This window comes from Salvelinus fontinalis, chromosome 1 (genome assembly GCF_029448725.1).
Source record: "Salvelinus fontinalis isolate EN_2023a chromosome 1, ASM2944872v1, whole genome shotgun sequence".
NCBI classification, from domain to species: Eukaryota; Metazoa; Chordata; class Actinopteri; order Salmoniformes; family Salmonidae; genus Salvelinus; species Salvelinus fontinalis.
The window spans coordinates 75542230-75561301 of NC_074665.1; the positions used below are offsets into that span (position 1 = coordinate 75542230).

Below are 19072 nucleotides of genomic sequence, written 5' to 3' on the forward strand. Positions count from 1 at the left end.
AACTGCCAGCTTCTCGGGCCCAGAAGATATGATATGCATATAACTGGTAGATTTGGATAGAAAACACTCAAAAATTTCCAAAACTGTTAAAATAGTGTCTGTGAGTATAACAGAACTGATTTGGCAGGCGAAAACCTGAGAAAAATCCATTCAGGAAGTAGTTTTCTTTTTTGGTTTTCTATTCAATGCCATTACAGTGTCCATTGACTTAGGACTCAAATTGCAGTTTCTATGCCTTCCACTAGATGTCAACAGTCTTTAGAAATTGTTTCAGGCTTGTATTCTGAAAAATGAAGAAGTAAGAGCAGTCTGAATGAGTGGACCCTAAAGTGTCACAGAGCTTTTTCATGCTCGTGACCGAGAGAGTGCGTTTCTTGTTTACCTTTTAAATTGACAACGTTATTGTCCGGTTGAAATGTTTTCGATTATTTAGGCTAAAAACAACCTGAGGTTTGAATATGAACATCGTTTGACATGTTTCTATGAACTTTACGGATACAATTTGGATTTTTTTGTCTTCCTGTTTTGACTGCGTTTGAGCCTGTGGATTACTGAAGAAAACGCGCGAACAAAACTGTGATTTTTGTGTATAAAGAGACTATCGAACAAAAGGAACATTTATTGAGTAAATAATGTCTGCTGAGTGCAGCCATATGAAGATCATCAAAGGTAAGGGATTAATTTTATCTCTATTTCTAAATTGTGTAACTGTTCTACTTGGCTGGTTACTGTTTGTAATGATTTGTCTGCTGGGCTATGTTCTCAAATAATCGTAAGGTATGCTTTCGCCGTAAAGCATTTAAAAAATCTGACACCGTGGTTGGAATCACAAGAAGTTAATCTTTAAACCTATGTAAAATATGTTTTGTTTTCTGAATTTTTATAATGAGTATTTCTGTATTTGAATTTGGCGCCCAGCAGTTTCACTGGCTGTTGAAGAGGTGGGACGCTAACGTCTCACGTGCCCAAGAGAGGTTAAGGCTCTAGTTACTGACTGCAGTTTAACATCTGACTTGAGAACAGTTCTCTGTACATCAGCCCTAACCTAAGAAGGATGATCTTAACAGTAAAACTGTACCAGGACCAGTTGGCAAGGGCAAAAGTTACAAGCTACAAAACGGAGGTTATGTTACTTGTAGTTGGAATGGTCACAATTCTGTTTGTACACTTGTTTACATGGATATGCTTCTCAATAAAAACTTATTTGAAACAAGCCATTACACTTCATTATTATCATGGCCTGTCTTTATTATTATTGTTAATACTTATTAATTAATCAACAAATGACAAAATTCCAGGTTTGAGAGGATCTGTTGCGTTTTTGTATTAACACAACATTATTAACGGAGACAAAATGGTAGGCCGTCATTGTAAATAAGAATTTGTTGTATGCCTACCTTGTGCTTGTCTGTTGGCTTTTCTGCATATTTTTTTAAATACACATCCTATTTCGATGTACAAACCCATCGGTCTCCGTTTGAATGGTTTTCTCCCACTTTCCCCCAAATATTTGCATTATGTCATTCGATGGCATTGGCAAATGTTCTTCGAAGAGAGAATGCCGTAATGAGAGAATGTAGCGTAAGCTACTGACAATAGGCCTTTTACAAGATTACATTATGACAGGAGCTTTTGATTCTTATTAAAGAGATGGAGTCCAGACAGGTTACTTTAGGAAACTTTCTGAATGGACATATACAGTGTCTCGCCTAGGGCATCATATTGGCCAGGACCGGCCCTGATCATCGTTGGTTAGTCTAGAAATTAAGAAAATATTCTGTATCAAATTAAACCATGCCAGGTTGGAGAGGATTTGCGCATTGTCCATTTGACACAACGTTAGTGCATTATAGGCCTCAGAGCCAGAGCAACCTTGTTGACTGCTGTTCAATGATTAATGAAGTCAGACACAATCAACTTTTTTTTTTAAAGAAGACCGGTTAATTTTTTTACAAATAAGTAATGAAAATGTGCATTGTATAAAAGAATGTCCACCCATCAAAACATTTTTTTTAAATAAAGTGCCATGGCCTGTAACACTCTACACTCAGGCCTTTCTAGAGGATCAGCTGCTCCAGCATCAAAGGACAGTTGGAAAGAGGAGATGTAGAACGTTTAATAGACTGTTAGCAAAATCTACATGGGGGAAAAAAGTAGTAGTAATAATAATATTAATGTATATAATTTAAACAGTTTTGATTGTTATTTTATTTTCATTATGGTCTTCATCCATAATAGTCAGTTATTCAACTACCGTCACAGCCCTAATGGCTCCCTGATATCTACTACACATAAATGCATAATTATGAATGTCATTCTCCTGATGTTTCACAAGTTTGGACATCACAGTGCTGCGTAGTAGAGTTCAGTGCTTTACAATACAGCAGAGTAGAGTTCAGTTAAGTAGAGTACAGTACAATATACTCTACTTTTCTTTACTGTACTGTACTCTACTGGGCCATACGCACTGTGCTATCCAAACTTGGTCCATTCCGGTCCATCTAGTAGATACCATAGACTTCCAGTCATTGTGCTAATGCTAGTAGCAGGTGACCCAACTGTGGTTTTTGACTACTATAAATTCCCATTGTAGCCAATTCAGTTGCAATAATTCCTTTTTTACAGATTTGTTTGGTAATTCCGTTACCAATTTGGTAGCAGTTATGTGTTTTAATCACTTAATTAAAATTATATCAGTAAAAGCACTAACTAATTGGTTGGTCTACCATTACTTGCTACTTTTGAACTTTTATTCTCCCTCATTAGGGGAGGGAAATTAGAAAATATCTTAATGATTTTTTGGTAACGGAATTACAAGGCAATATTTCTTAAACTTAAGCTAAACATTTTCTCCAACAAAATGTGTTAATATTAGTTGACAGGGGTCTTTAATTCAACATTGTGTTTTGTTACATTTCTGATAACTTTTAAGACTGGTGGTAGTTTTCTAAGACCCCTTTTCTATCTGTTTATCCAGAAATTAAAGCCTTTACTTATGACAAATTTTTAAGATGGACAATGGTTGAAAAATGTATCTTTGCCTTAATTTCCCCATTTGACACCCAATTTGATATCCTGGTGCTCATAGGCCCATTTGATGGAAATGCCCAATGGAACAAAGGATGTGGATAAACTAAGATCTTAAAGTTTTCCCTACTCTAGGTGTTCCACAGTCAATGTAACATAATGCTATTTGGAGTTGACAACTTGGCACAAACACACACATCTAAAAAATGTATCATAGTTTATCTACTCTAAGTATCCCACACACGCTAACACATTGCTATTTAGAGTTTTCTGGGAGTTGAATGTAAATTGACAGTTGAACATTTTCAACTAGGCCTAACTCCACACAGTAGGCTGTGTCAGGCTGTCAGTGACTGATCCTACAGTAGTATCAGGGTCCCCATTGGCAACGGTAACTATCAGCTCCTCTCCTGTATACTGTGCTCGAGCTCCATGCTGAGGGTATTGATAAACTATTTTCTCCTCTCCCTTTAAGTCAATCTAATCTCTCTGACCCTCAGAGCCACACTATTAGTCAACTATTAATAGCCCTGGGCCCATGGGTAAAGACATGCTAAGGCTATCCAAGATGGCGTCTTTTGTCCTTGTCGTGTCCCGTGTATAAATAAATAAAAATCTTTGCATATTTAAAAAAAAAAAAAAAAAGGTTTTCTCAACCCCAACTTCAACATGCTATCCTGCAACCCGCCTCACCCAATGTGGTAGGGATTTTCTTTACTTTAGAACCGGAACCCCCAACAGAAGCTAGCCAGCTAACTAGCTAATAGTCAGCTAGCCACTGCTACCTTTAGCCCGGACAACTCCAGCCAGTCTGCACAACGCGATTCAACCCAGATCATATCGGACTTCTTTTTCTCCATATCCCCGGATTCCTACCGCATGCTCTGAACCTCTTCACCTGGATCATCACAGCTAGCTAGCTGCTATGCGATTGGCTTCTCCTGGCTAATGTCTCTGTCCCGAAGCAAGCACCAATTAACCTGGAGCTAGCCTATGCTAGGCCCATCTCCCGGCTAGCTGAAGAGGTCCATCAGCCACTCCTTGGGGTACAACACCTATTTTGCCAATTGGCCTGGACCCCTTTTATTGCCGATACAGAGCCCCGCCGATCCATCACGACTGGACTACCGACGTAATCCGCCCGAGGGTTTTTGTCAACAGGCTCCTCCGTCGCAACGTCCCCTGAATGCCCATCTGCTACCTGGGGCCCGCTAGCTGGCTAGAGCATACCAGACTGTTAGCTGAATAGGTCCATCAGCCAATTTTTTTGGGCTACTATACCTGTTTTGCCAATTGGCCTGGACCCTTTTACTACACAAACCCCATCACGACTGGTCTGCCAACGTAACTGCACAAAGGGGCTACAACAGACTTCTTCCGTCGCGATGTCCCTCTAAGGCCCTTTTGCTAGGCCCGGCCCACTAGCTGTCTGAATCGACGTGTCTCCAGCCCGCCCAGCTACTCACTGGACCCAATGATCACTCGGCTACGCATGCCTCTCCCTAATGTCAATATGCCTTGTCCATTGCTGTTTTGCTTAGTGACTGTCTTATTTCACTGTAGAGCCTCCAGCCCTGCTCAATATGCCTCAGCTAACCCTCTTGTCCCACCTCCCACACATGCGGTGACCTCACCTGGTTTAATTATTATCTCTAGAGACAATACCTCTTATCGTCACTCAATGCCTAGGTTTACCTCCACTGTACTCACATCCTACCATACCTTTGTCTGTACGTTATGCATTGAATCTATTCTACGGCGCCCAGAAATCTGCTCCTTTTACTCTGTTCCGAACGCACTAGACGACCAATTCTTATAGCCTTTAGCTGTACCCTTATCCTACTCCTCCTCTGATGTAGAGGTTAATCCAGGCCCTGCAGTGCCTAGCTCCACTCCCATTCACCAGGCACTCTCATTTGTTAACTTCTGTAACCATAAACGCCTTGGTTTCATGCATGTCAACAGTAGAAGCCTTCTCCCTAAGTTTGTTTTATTCACTGCTTTAGCACACTCTGCCAAACCGGATGTCCTTTTTCGTGCCTGAATGCTGGCTTAGGAAGGCCAGCAAAAACCCTGAAACTTCCATCCCCAACTATAACATTTTCCGCAAGATAGAAATTCCAAAGGGGGCGGAGTTGCAATCTACTGCAGAGTTCTGTCTTACTATCTAGGTTTGTGCCCAACTTTTTAAAACCCTTTTCTACTTTTAAAAATACACCTTTCCAGAAACAAGTCTCTCACCATTGCCGCTTGCTATAGACCATCTTCTGCCCCCAGCTGTGCCCTGGACAACATATGGGAATTGATTGCCGCCCCCGCCCCCCCCCCCCCCCATCTATCTTCAGAGCTCGTGCTTTCAGGTGACCTAAACTGGGATATGCTTAACACCCCAGACATCCTACAATCTAAGCTTGATGCACTCAATCTCACACAAATTATCAATCAATCTACCAGGTACAACCCCAACCCCAAATCCAAAAACACAGGCACCCTCATAGATATCATCCTAACCAACCTGCCCTCCAAATACACCTCTGCTGTCTTCAACCAGGATCTCAGCGATCACTGCCTAATTGCTTGCGTCCGTAACGACCAGCCCTCATCACCGTCAAATGCTCCCTAAAACACTTCAGCGAGCAGGCCTTCCTAATTGACCTGGCCCGGGTATCCTGGAAGGATATTGACCTCATTCTGTTAGTAGAAGATGCCTGGTTATTCTTTAAAAGTGCTTTCCTCACAATCTTAAATAAGCATGCCCCATTAAAAAAAATTTGAACCAGGAACAGATGTAGCCCGTGGTTCACTCCAGACCTGACTGCCCTTGACCAGCGCAAAAACATCCTGTGGCATACTGCATTAGAATCAAATAGCCCCCGTGATATGCAACTTTTCAGGGAAGTTAGGAACCAATATACACAGGCAGTTAGGAAAGCAAAGCCTAGCTTTTTCAAACAGAAATGTGCATCCTGTAGCACAAACAACGAAAAGTTCTGAGACACTAAAGTCCATGGAGAATGAGAGCACATCCTCCCAGCTGCCCACTGCACTGAGGCTAGGAAACACTGTCACCACCGATAAATCCACGATAATTGAGAATTTCAATAAGCGTTTTTCTACTGCTGGCAATGCTTTCAACCTGGCCACCCCTACCCCGGTCACAGCCCTGCACCCCCCCCACTGCAACTCGCCCAAGCCTTCCCCATTTCTCCTTCAGCCAAATCCATATAGCTGATGTTCTGAAAGAACTGCAAAATCTGGACCACTACAAATCAGCCGTACTAGACAATCTGGACCCTCTCTTTCTAAAATTGTCAGCCAAAATTGTTGCAACCCCTATTACTAGCTTGTTCAACCTCTCTTTCGTATCGTCTGAGATTCCCAAAGATTGGAAAGCTGCTGCGGTCATCCCCCTCTTCAAAGGGGGCGATACTCTAGACCCAAACTGCTACAGACCTATATCTATCCTACCTTGCTTTTCGAAAGCCAAGTTAACAAACAGATCAATGACCATTTCGAATCCCACCGTACCTTCTCCGCTATGCAAACTGGTTTCCGAGCTGGTCATGGGTGCACCTCAGCCACGCTCAAGGTCCTAAATGATATCATAACCTCCATCGATAAGAGACAATACTGTGCAGCTGTATTCATCGACCTGGCCAAAGCTTTCGACTCTGTCAATCACCACATTCTTATCGGCAGACTCAACAGCCTTGGTTTCTCAAACGACTGCCTGGCCTGGTTCACCAACTACTTCTCAGAGTTCAGTGTGTCAAATCGGAGGGCCTGTTGTCCAAACCTCTGGCAGTCTCTGTGGGGGTGCCACAGGGTTCAATTCTCAGGCTGACTCTTTTCTCTGTATACATCAATGATGTCGCTCTTGCTGCTGGTGACTCTGATCCACCTCTACGTAGACGATACCTTTCTGTATACTTCTGGCCCTTCTTTGGACACTGTGTTAACTAACCTCCAGACGACCTTCAATGCCATACAACTCTCCTTCCGTGGCCTCCAACTGCTCTTAAATGCAAGTAAATCTAAATGCATGCTCTTCGACTGATCGCTACAAGCACTTGCCCGGCCGTCCAGCATCACTACTCTGGACGGTTCTGACTTAGGTATTTGTAGTTGTCCACATATTCTAAGTGTCTGGTTGGACTGTAAACTCTCCTTCCAGACTCACATTAAGCATCTCCAATCCAAAATTCTATCTAGAATCGGCTTCCTATTTCGCATCAAAGCATACTTCACTCATGCTGCCAAACACACCCTTGTAAAACTGACTATACTACCGATCCTTGACTTCGGCGATCTAATTTACAAAATAGCCACCAACACTCCTCAGCAAATTGGATGCCGTCTATCACAGTGCCATCCGTTTTGTCACCAAAGCCCCATATACTACCCATCACTGCGACCTGTATGCTCTCGTTGGCTGGCCCTCGCTTCATATTCGTTGCCAAACCCACTGGCTCCAGGTCATCTGTAAGTCTTTGCTAGGTAATGCCCCGCCTTATCTCAGCTCACTGGTCACCATAGCAGCACCCACCCGTAGCACGCTCTCCAGCAGGTATATTTCACTGGTCACTCCCAAAGCCAATTCTTCCTTTGGCTGCCTTTCCTTCCAGTTCTCTGCTGCCAATGACTGGAACTAATTGCAAAAATCCCTGAAGCTGGAGAATCCTATTTCCCTCATTAACTTTAAGCACCAGCTGTCAGAGAAGCTCACAGATCAGTGCACCTGTACATAGCCCACCTGTAATTTGCCCATCCAACTACCTCATCCCCATAATGTTATTTATTTATTTTTGCTCCTTTGCACCCCAGTATCTCTACTTGCACATTCATCTTCTACACATCTGTCACTCCAGTCTATCACTCCAGTGTTTAATTGCTCAATTCTAATTATTTCGCCACTATGGCCTATTTTATTGCCTTAACTCCCTTTTCTTACCTCATTTGCACACAATGTATATAGACTTTTTTTCCTACTGTATTATTGACTATGTTTGTTTGTTCCATTTGTAACTCTGTGTTTGTGTCGCACTGCTTTGTTTTATCTTGGCCAGGTCGCAGTTGTAAATGAGAACTTGTTCTCAACTAGCCTACCTGGTGAAATAATAAAAAATGTAAAAAAATAAGACCTGATGGTGGTATGTAGGACTGGTCTGGCCTTGAGAAAGTGGACCTGAAGACACTTACGCCTGTCTGTCTTAACCACCTGCTACTGAAGGCTAGACTCAGACAAGGCTTGGGGGGGGGGCGGCAGCTGTTGGTCTCTGTGTGACTGAAACATGTTTGGTATGTTCTAGTGTTTGGGTTAGGCTAGCCGGCCTCTGCCCAGTACCCTGCCCTGAACGTTAGTCACTAGCCGGCTACCACCCGGTTACTCTACCATGCACCTTAGAGGTGGCTGCCCTATGTATACTGAACAGAAACATGAAACAATTTCTACGATTTTACTGAGTTACAGTTCATGTAAGGAAATCAGTCAATTAATTAATTAATTGGGCCCTAACCTATGGATTTCACATGAATGGGTAGGGGCGCAGCCATGGCTGGACCTGGGAGGGCACAGGCCCACACACTGGGGAGCCAGGGAAACCCATTTGGGAGCCAGGCCCAGCTAGTCAGAGTTTTTCCCCACAAAAGGGCTTTATTACAGACGGAAATACTCCCCAGTTTCATCAGCTGTCCGGGTGCCTGGTCTCAGACGATCCCGATGGTGAAGAAGCTGGATGTACAGGTCCTGGGTGGGCGTGGTTACACGTGGTCTGCTGTTGTGAGGCCGGTTGGACGTACTACCATATTCTCTAAAACCACATTATAGGTGGCGTAGAGGTCGACTGATCAATGGGCATGGCCGATTTCAAGTTTTAATAACAATCGGTAACGGCCTTTTTGGACTCCGATTATGCCCGATTACATTTCAATCCACGAGGAAACTGCGTGGCAGGCTGATCACCTGTTACGCGAGTGCCGCGTCAAAAGGACCTTGTGGCTGCAAGGAGCCAAGGTAAGTTGCTAGCTAGCATTAAACTTATCTTGTTTTTATAATCGATCTTCACATAATCACAAGTTAATTACACATGTTTGATGATATTACTAGGTTAACTAGCATGTCCTGCGTTGAATATAATCAATGGGGTGCCTGTTAATTTGTCATCGAATCACAGCCTACTTCAACTTCGCCAAACAGGTGGTGATTTAACAAAAGCACATTCGTTGCACATATGTACCTAACCATAAACATCAATGCCTTTCTTAAAATCAATACATATTGATATTATATATTTTTAAACCTCCATATTTAGTTAAAATAAATGCATATTAGCAGGCAATATTAACTAGGGAAATTGCTTGCACTGAACGCAAGAGAAGTTACACAGTCAGGGCATATGCAACAGTTTGGGCCGCCTGGCTCGTTGCGAACTCTGTTTCTTCCAAACAAAGACCGTAATTAATTTGCCAGAATTTTACATATATATGACATAACATTGAAGGTTTTGCAATGTAACAGCAATATTTAGACTTATGGATGCCACCCGTTCGCCAAAATACGTAATGGTTCGGTATTTCACTGAAAGAATAAACGTATTGTTTTCGAAATGATAGTTTCTTAATTTGACCATATTAATGACCAAAGGCTCGTATTTCTGTGTGTTTATTATAATTAAGTCTATGATTTGATAGAGCAGTCTGAGTGGTGGTAGGCAGCAGCAGGCTCGTAAGCATTCATTCAAACAGCACTTTACTGCGTTTGCGAGCAGCTCTTAGCAATGCTTGAAGCACAGCGCTGTTTATGACTTCAAGCCTATCAACTCCCGAGATTAGGCTGGCAATACTATAGTGTCTATAAGAACATCCAATAGTCATAGGTATATGAAATACAAATGTTATAGAGAGATAGTCGATACGTCACAATTCCTATAATAACTACAACCTTTAACTTCTTAACTGGTGGTTCAATACTCCCAGATTTCATATGTTCTCATGTTCTGAGCAAGGAACTTAAACGTTAGCTTTTTTACAAGGCACATATTGCACTTTTACTCTCTACTCCAACACTGTATTTGTTTTATTTAAACCAAATTGAACATGTTTCATTATTTATTTGAGACTAAATGGATTTTATTAATGTATTATATTAAGTTAAAATAAAAGGGTTCATTGTTCATTCAGTATTGTTGTAATTGTCATTATTACAAATATATAAAAATCAGCCGATTTTTAATCGGTATCTGCTTTTTTTGGCCCTCCAATAATCAGTATCGGCGTTAAATCATATTCGGTGGATCTCCAGCGTAGAGAAAAATAAACATTAAATTCTCTGGCAACAGCTCTGGTGGATATTCCTGCAGGCAGCATTTAAATTGCAAGGTCCCTTGAGACATCTTAGCGTTGTGACACAACTGCACATTTTAGAGTGGTCTTTTATTGTTCCCAGCACAAGGTGCACCTGTGTAATGATCTTGTTTAATCAGCTTCTTGATATGCCACACCTGTCAGGTGGATGGATTATCTTGGCAAAGGAGAAATGCTCACTAGCAGGGATGTAAACAAATGTGTGCACAGAATGTGAGAGAATAAGCTTTTTGTGTGTATGGAACAATTCTGGGATCTTTTATTTCAGCTCATGAAACATGGGACCAACACTTTACATGTTGGGTTTATATGTTTGTTCAGTGTGTGTGTGTGTGTGTGTATATATATATATATATATATATATATATATATATATATATAATCATGGAACACTGGTCACTTTAATAATGTTTACATACTGTTTTACCCACTTCATATGTACAGTGCATTCGGGAAGTATACAAACCCCTTGACTTTTTCCACATTTTGTTACGTGACAACATTATTTGAAAATGGATTGAGTAGTTTTTCCCCCTCATCAATCTACACACAATACCCCATAATGACAAAGCGACAGGTTTTTAGAATTTTTTGCAAATGTATAAAATAAAATACTTATATTTACACAAGTATTCAGACTCTTTACTCAGTACTTTGTCGAAGCACCTTTGGCAGCGATTACAACCTCGAGTCTTCTTGGGTATGACGCTACAAACTTGGCACACCTGTATTTTGGGAGTTTCTCCCATTCTTCTCTGCAGATCCTCTCAAGCTTTGTCAGGTTGGATGGGGGGCGTTGCTGCACAGCTATTTTAAGGTCTCCAGAGATGTTCGATCGGGTTTAAGTCCGGGCTCTGGCTAGGCCACTCAAGGACATGCCGAGACTTGTTTTCTGAAGCCACTCCTGCGTAGGGTTGTTGTCCTGTTGGAAGATGAACCTTCGCCCCAGTCTGAGGTCCTGAGCGCTCTGGAGCAGGTTTTCATCATGAATCTCTCTACTTGCTATGTTTATCTTCCCTTCAAACCTGACTAGTCTCCCAGTCCCTCCTGCTGAAAAACATCCCCACCGCATGATGCTGCCACCACCATGCTTCACTGTAGGGATAGTGCAAAGTTTCCTCCAGATGTGACGCTTGCCATTCAGGCCAAAGAGTTGAATCTTGTTTTTGTCAGACCAGGGAATCTTTTTTTTCTTATGGTTTGAGAGTCTTTAGGTGTCTTTTGGCAAACTCCAAGGGGGCTGTCATGTCCCTTTTACTGAGGAGTGTCTTCTGTCTGGCCACTCTACCATAAAGGCCTGATTGTTGGAGTGCTGCATAGATGGTTGTCTTTCTGGAAGGTTCTCCCATCTCCATAGAGGAGCTCTGTCAGTGACTATTGGGTTCTTGGTCACCTCCCTGACCAAGGCCCTTCTCCCTCAATTGCTCAGTTTGGCCAGGTGGCCAGCTCTAGGAAGAGTCTTGGTGGTTCCAAACTTCTTCCGTTTAAGAATGATGGAGACCACTGTGTTCCTGGGGACTTCTACATCTTCTAAATATGTGAATGCGACCAATAAAAGGTGATTTAGTACAGTGTGCTGTATTTTTCCAATTTTAACCTTTTCTTTTTGATTTCAGAACTGAGGTTAGGCCTACCCAGCTGAGATTATATGCAAGCTGCAAAAAGCAGCAATGCACATTTTACAATGTGTCTTGTAAAAGACAGATTGATGAAATCAGAGTTGAATAATGATCAATATTGATTTTAAGCATACCTGGCTGAGAAAGCTATCAGCAGAATATCAATAGTTCTGCCCGGCGGTTGCCTCATTTCAATCTATGGGTCTCTTATCAAGGTGATCATATCAGTTACGTGATTTGTTTTTGTGGTTTCCCCATAGCACCCACACCAAAACAAATGTTATTTGTCACATGTGCCGAATACAACAGGTGTACACTTTACCTTGAAATGCTTGCTCACAAGCTCTTCCCAATGATGCAGATTAAAAAATAAAAAAGTAACACGAGAAATCAAATAAAATACACAATGGCGCTATATACAAGGAGTACCAGTACCAGATCAATTTGCAGAGATGTGAGGTATTTGAGTTAGATATGTACATGAAGGCAGTGTAAAGTGACTAGGCAGCAGTATAGTTGAGGTATTTGAGGTAGATACAGTTGAAGTCAGAAGTTTACATACACTTAGGTTGGAGTCATTAAAACTTGTTTTTCAACCACTCCACAAATTTCTTATTAGCAAACTATAGTTTTGGCAAGTCGGTTAGGACATCTCCTTTGTGCATGACACAAGTAATTTTTCCAACAATTATTTACAGACAGATTATTTCACTTATAATTCACTGTATCACAATTCCAGTGGATCAGTTGTTTACATAGATGAAGTTGACTGCATTTAAACAGTTTGGAAAATGCCAGATGATGATGTCATGGCTTCAGAAGCTTATTGACTTCATTTGAGTCAATTGGAGGTGTATCTGTGGATGTATTTCAAGACCTACCTTCAAACTCCGTGCCTGTTTGCTTGACATGGGAAAATCAAAAGAAATCAGCCAAGACCTCAAAAAAATGGTATACCTCCACAAGTCTGGTTCAACCTTGGGAGCAATTTCCAAACACTTGAAGGTACCACGTTCAACTATACAAACAATAGTACACAAGTATAAACACCATGGGACCACACAGCCATCATACCGCTCAGGAAGGAGACACGTTCTGTCTCATAGAGACGAACGAACTTTGGTGCGAAAAGTGCAAATCAATCCCAGAACAACAGCAAAGCACCTTGTGAAGATGCTGGAGGAAACAGGTACAAAAGTATCTATATCCACAGTAAAATAAGCCATATATCTACAAAACCTGAAAGGCCGCTCAGCAAGGAAGAAGCCACTGCTCCAAAACCGCCATTAAAAAGCCAGACTACGGTTTGCAACTGCACATGGGAACAAATATTGTACTTTTTGGAGAAATGTCCTTTGGTTTGATGAAACAAAAATACAACTGTTTAGCCATAATGACCATTATGTTTGGAGGAAAAAGGGGGATGCTTGCAAGCCAAAGAACACCATCCCAACCGTGAAGCACGGGGGTGGCAGCATCATGTTGTGGGGGTGCTTTGATGCAGGAGGGACTGGTGCACTTCACAAAATCGAAGGCATCATGAGGGACAATTATGTGGATATATTGAAGCATCATCTCAAGACATCAGTCAGGAAGTTAAAACTTGGTCGCAAATGGGTTTTCCAAATAGACAATGACCGCAAGCATACTTCCAAAGTTGTGGCAAAATGGCTTAAAGACAACAAAGTCAAGGTACTGGAGTGGCCATCACAAAGCCCTAACCTCAAACCATAGAACATTTGTGGGCAGAACTGAAAAAGCGTGTGCGAGCAAGGAGTTCTACAAACCTGACCCAGTTACACCAGCTCTGTCAGGAGGAATGGGCCAAAATTCACCCAACTAATTGTGGGAAGCTTGTGGAAGGCTACCCAAAACGTTTGACCCAAGTTAAACAATTTAAAGGCAATGCTACACTCAATTAGTATTTGGTATTTAAACTTCTGACCCACTGGGAATGTGATGAAATAAATAAAAGCTGAAATAAATAATGTCTCTACTATTATTCTGACATTTCACATTCTTAAAATAAAGTGGTGATCCTAATTGACCTAAGACAGAGAATTTTTACTATGATTAAATGTCAGGAATTGTGAAAAACCGAGTTTGTATGTAAACTTCCGACTTCAACTGTATACATTAAAGCAGTGTAAAGTGACTAGGCATCAGGATAGATGAGGTATTTGAGGTAGATATGTACATGAAGACAAGGTAAAGTGACATCAGGATAGGTGGTGCTCAGGCTTTCACTCATGTGGTTTATAGTTTCCTGAACTGGGTGACATTCTGTTTGTGCTCCAACCAACTCCTTGTTGTCTCACCAAGGCAACAATGTACCTTAGTGATGGTGTTGAATGCTGTTCAAGCCATGTGGTTGGTACCCAGGCTAGTGCAGTGGAGACCCTGGCCCTGTTGTACTGCACTGTGGAATCTAGTATGTCTGGAATGGCCTCATTGTATTGACAGTATTTACACATTCATGCTATCCATCACTATCACAGGAGCTGTCAAACCTAATCTATCTCCTGTTGTGTTTTCTCATCCACAGAGCAGAGAAAACAGAAGTTCTCAGCGATGACCTTCTACAGGTAAATAAATCATTACCTAGGCTACATTTTCTCATTTACTTTACCACAGGGTTCCCCAACTGGCGGCCTGTGGGGGATTTATTTGGCGCCCCCAAGTTTTCTGGAAATCTGTTCCAAAGTATTCCCATGCGTAATAAAGGGAAATCTAGTTGTTTATCCCTGCTCTACATACTCATTACATACTGTACCACAATCAATGGAACTGCAGACTCAGTATTGTGAATACAACAGGCTAAGCAGAGCCACAGATATTGTCAGCTTCTTATATATATTGGTAACAAAACAAATTGTAACCACATTCTGCCAGGAATTCTGATAATCCTTGGTACTAGTGGTAAAAATATGATGACTGTGTGAGTGTATATTCTATTCAATTCAGTTTGATACTCTGGGTTCCTCCAGTGCTATTCTCAGTCTGGTTCCCAGAGAAATAGGCTACCAATTGAGTTCAGAGAGTTCCTCAGAATTCCTGTTGCTCAGGGAAGACATTCTATACACTCAAAACACATCATTTCTGTCATTCCGGAATGTTTTTTTGTTTTCCTTCGCCCCACTTGAAGTCAGAGAGAGCATGTGTGTACACAAACGACACTACTGAAGAGACAGTCTCCTGCTGTTGCTTCAAGACCATTTTCTCTTAGTCACATTAGATAAATAGCATGTGGTTGACTGAAGAGAAAAGTATACTGGAAGGAAACAGTCATGAGACCCACACACAGCACTTTGCATGACCATGTTCTATTTAGATGCATTATGAGGTGTTGTCATGAAAGGAGGGAGTGTCTGTCCAACACAGCTTAGGAATAGCTGCTGCTGAGGTGAGGACACTTTACAGTAGCTGACAGTTGACTCTGTTTTGCGTGAGTCTTTCCTTTATCAACCTTCCATGGCCCACTGTGATTTAGACTCCTCTGTCTTCCAAATATCCCATCGCTCATGCTACCATGTCAGTCTGAGAACCCACTGTTGGATCACTCTCCTGTCCATGGAAGCACTGGAGGCTGGTGCTTTATCACCACGGATCAGTTTTCTGCTTCAGCCAACTCCTGTCTCTGTAGTGCTTGTTGTCATCCATGTTTGCCTGCTGTGAATGAATGGCATGCATAAGAGGCCTTTTTAAAGTGGTCAACAGTGCAAACAGATGAGGCATCCAGGCCAGTGTCTTATTCTTAGTCCCATCTGCCTGCCATCACAACACCTGGTCCTCCATGGTGGATCCATGGCATCCCAGAATTCCTCTGCTAGCCCAGCTATCCATATAGCCACATAGCTCAGCTTCCACAGGGGCACCAATTATATCCCTGATGCCACACAACCCTGCATACACTACATGACCAAAAGTATGTGGACACCTTCTTGTCATACATCTCATTCCAAAATCATGGGCATTAATATGGAGTTGGTCCCCCCTTTGCTGCTATAACAGCATCCACTCTTCTGGAAAGGCTTTCCACTAGATGTTGGAGCATTGCTGTGGAGACTTGCTCCATTCAATCACAAACATTAGTGAGTACGGGCAATTAGGCCTGGCTCACAGTCTGCGTTCCAATTCATCCCAAAGGTGTTCGATGGGGTTGAGGTCAGGGCTCTGTGCAGGCCAGTCAAGTTCTTCCACACCCATTTCGACAAACCATTTCTATATGGACCTCGCTTTGTGCACAGGGGCATTGTCATGATGAAACAGGAAATGGCCTTCCTTAAACTGTTGCCACAGTTGGAAGCACAAAATCTTCTAGAATGTCATTGTATGCTGTAGCGTTAACATTTCCCTTCACTGGAACTAAGGAGCCTTCCCCAAACCATGAAAAACAGCCCGAGACCATTATTCCTCCTCCACCAAACTTTACAGTTGGTGCTATGCATTGGGCCAGGTAGTGTTCTCCTGGTGTCCCCCAAACTCAGATTTGTCCGTTGGACTGCCAGATGATGAAGCGCGATTCATCACTCCAGAGAACGCGTTTCCACTGCTCCAGAGTCCAATGGCAGCGAGCTTTACACCCCTCCAGCCAACGCTTGGCATTGCGCATGGTGATCTTAGGCTTGTGTGCGGCTGCTCGGTCACGGAAACCCATTTCATGAAGCTCCTGGCAAACAGTTATTGTGTTAACGTTGCTTCCAGAGGCAGTTTGGAACTCGGTAGTGGGCGGTCCCGTTCTGTCAGCTTGTGTGACCTACCACTGTGCTGTTGATGCTCCTAGACGTTTCCACGTAACAGTAACAGCACTTACAGTTGACCGGGACAGATCTAACAGGGCAGAAATTTGACTTGTTGGAGAGATGGTATCCTTTGGCGGTACCACGTTGAAAGCCACTGAGCTCTTCAGTACGGCCCATTCTAATGCCAATGTTTGTCTATGGAGATTGCATGGCGGTGTGCTCGATTTTATACATGTGGCTGAAATAGCCAAATCCACTAATTTGAAAGGATGTCCACATACTTTTGGATATAAAGTAGAGGTCGACCGATTATGATTTTTCAATACCGATACCGATTATTGGAGGGCAAAAAAGCCAATACCGATTAATCATTTTTATTTTTTTTATTATTATTATATATTTTTTATATATATATATATATATATATATATATCATACACACACACACACACATTTTTGTAATAATGACAATTGCAACAATACTGAATGAACAAGGAACACTTATTTTTTATTATTATTTTTTTATTTTTTTATATATATATTTTTTCCCCTTTTCTCCCCAATTTTCGTGGTATCCAATCACTAGTAATTACTATCTTGTCTCATCGCTACAACTCCCGTACGGGCTCGGGAGAGACGAAGGTCGAAAGCCATGCGTCCTCCGAAGCACAACCCAACCAAGCCGCACTGCTTCTTTAACACAGCGCGCCTCCAACCCGGAAGCCAGCCACACCAATGTGTCGGAGGAAACACCGTGCACCTGGCCCCCTTGGTTAGCACGCACTGCGCCCGGCCCGCCACAGGACTCGCTGGAGCGCGATGAGACAAGGATATCCCTAGCGGCCAAACCCTCCCTAACCCGGACGACGCTAGCCCAATTGTGCGTTGCCCCACGGACCTCCCGGTCGCGGCCGGCTGCTACAGAGCCTGGGCGCGAACCCAGAGACTGGTGGCGCAGCTAGCACTGCGATGCAGTGCCCTAGACCAATGCGCCACCCGGGAGGCCCCGAACACTTTTATTTTAACTTAATATAATACATAAATACACACACGCACACAGCTCTGAAGTGACAATGATACTGAAGAGTCTGCTTAGGAGACAAATACTCTCAACTGTTTGAATAAAAATACAGTTTAAGTTACCTGTGATGAATGTTGAAAACAAAAACTTTAATTTCTATATGCAGGAAATCCTATTTTAATAATGGACATGGTAAGAATTGACAACCAAAGTGCGAGTCATAATTCCCATGACACCTTTTAGCAAAATCTGAAATAATCGTCCGATTAATCGGTCGACCTCTAATATATAGTGTAGTTCTCACACACTCCAGAGAAAGCTACTGTCATTTGCTCAATGGCTCTGTGTGATGATGGCTCTGGCATTTTGTATTCTATAATGGGGAGGCTTCCTGAACTCTTGCCAGTCTGGATTTTGCTTCAGCCAATAATAGCTGTCTCCTTTACTCTGTCAGGAACGAGAAGCCAACCGGGTTACCAAGCAAGCAAGACTGACTTAAAAAAAACTATAAATGATATTCACAACAGCGGAATTATGGGTACTATGAGTGTTGTTTAGGAATCCAACCCTCTTCTATGTTGTTTACTGCTGTTTGTGTTTAGACACAGACACGCTCTCACACCCTTTCTCTGGCTAGCCGTGCCATGTGCTTGTCTGGACATCTTATCAGTCCTGGCACAAACACACTGGTCAGTCACATTACAGTGGGGATTCCCTGCTCAGTGGATGCGTCATAGACCAAACTAGGCTCTGAGCTGATCAGTTAGCCAGACATAAGTTGTTGTACTCTTTCAGATCCTTCTGGTCTGTTTGTTTGTCTGTTTAGTCCTTTGTCTTCAGTCTCTTTTGATGTCTCTGTCTGGGAAGTCTGTCTCTGTCTGGGAGGTCAGTCCCTGTGTATGATGTTGGGGTGAGTGTGTTATGTCTGCGTGTAAGAATGTGATGGAAAAGAGAAAGCGACAGTGTCACCCCTGGCGCCATGTAATCAAAAACACACACACACACATACACATCCCCAGGATCTCCCCCTGTAGAGAAGAATGAGGTGGAACTCCAGTCAGAGGAATCCCCTGTTCCTGTGCCATGTGCTAACAGGGCCCAGCCCGAACACACAGTGTTCCCCGTTCCTGAGGAGGAGGCAGGAGACCCCCTCCATACTGTCTGACCCAAGAGAGAGTGGGAGAGTGGTGGAGAGAGGGAGAGAGAGGTGTGGAGGAATCAGCCGTTGGAATTCCTGAGTTCGAGTTCTGTTTTTGTAACACAATTGTCATGGTTTCTGTTGATCTGTTCCCACAGTCTCT

At 42.6% G+C, this 19072-nt stretch overlaps 1 protein-coding gene across 7 annotated transcripts in view; it reads left to right on the forward strand.

The window, feature by feature from the left end:
• Positions 1-19072, forward strand: part of LOC129862012 (rho GTPase-activating protein 17-like) — a 61639-nt gene that overhangs the window by 13830 nt on the left and 28737 nt on the right. For all 7 annotated transcript variants that reach the window (XM_055933326.1, XM_055933295.1, XM_055933337.1 and 4 more), the window contains exon 2: positions 14554-14593. In XM_055933326.1, coding sequence (XP_055789301.1) covers positions 14554-14593 — 40 coding nt within the window. The remainder of the gene's footprint in view (positions 1-14553; positions 14594-19072) is intronic.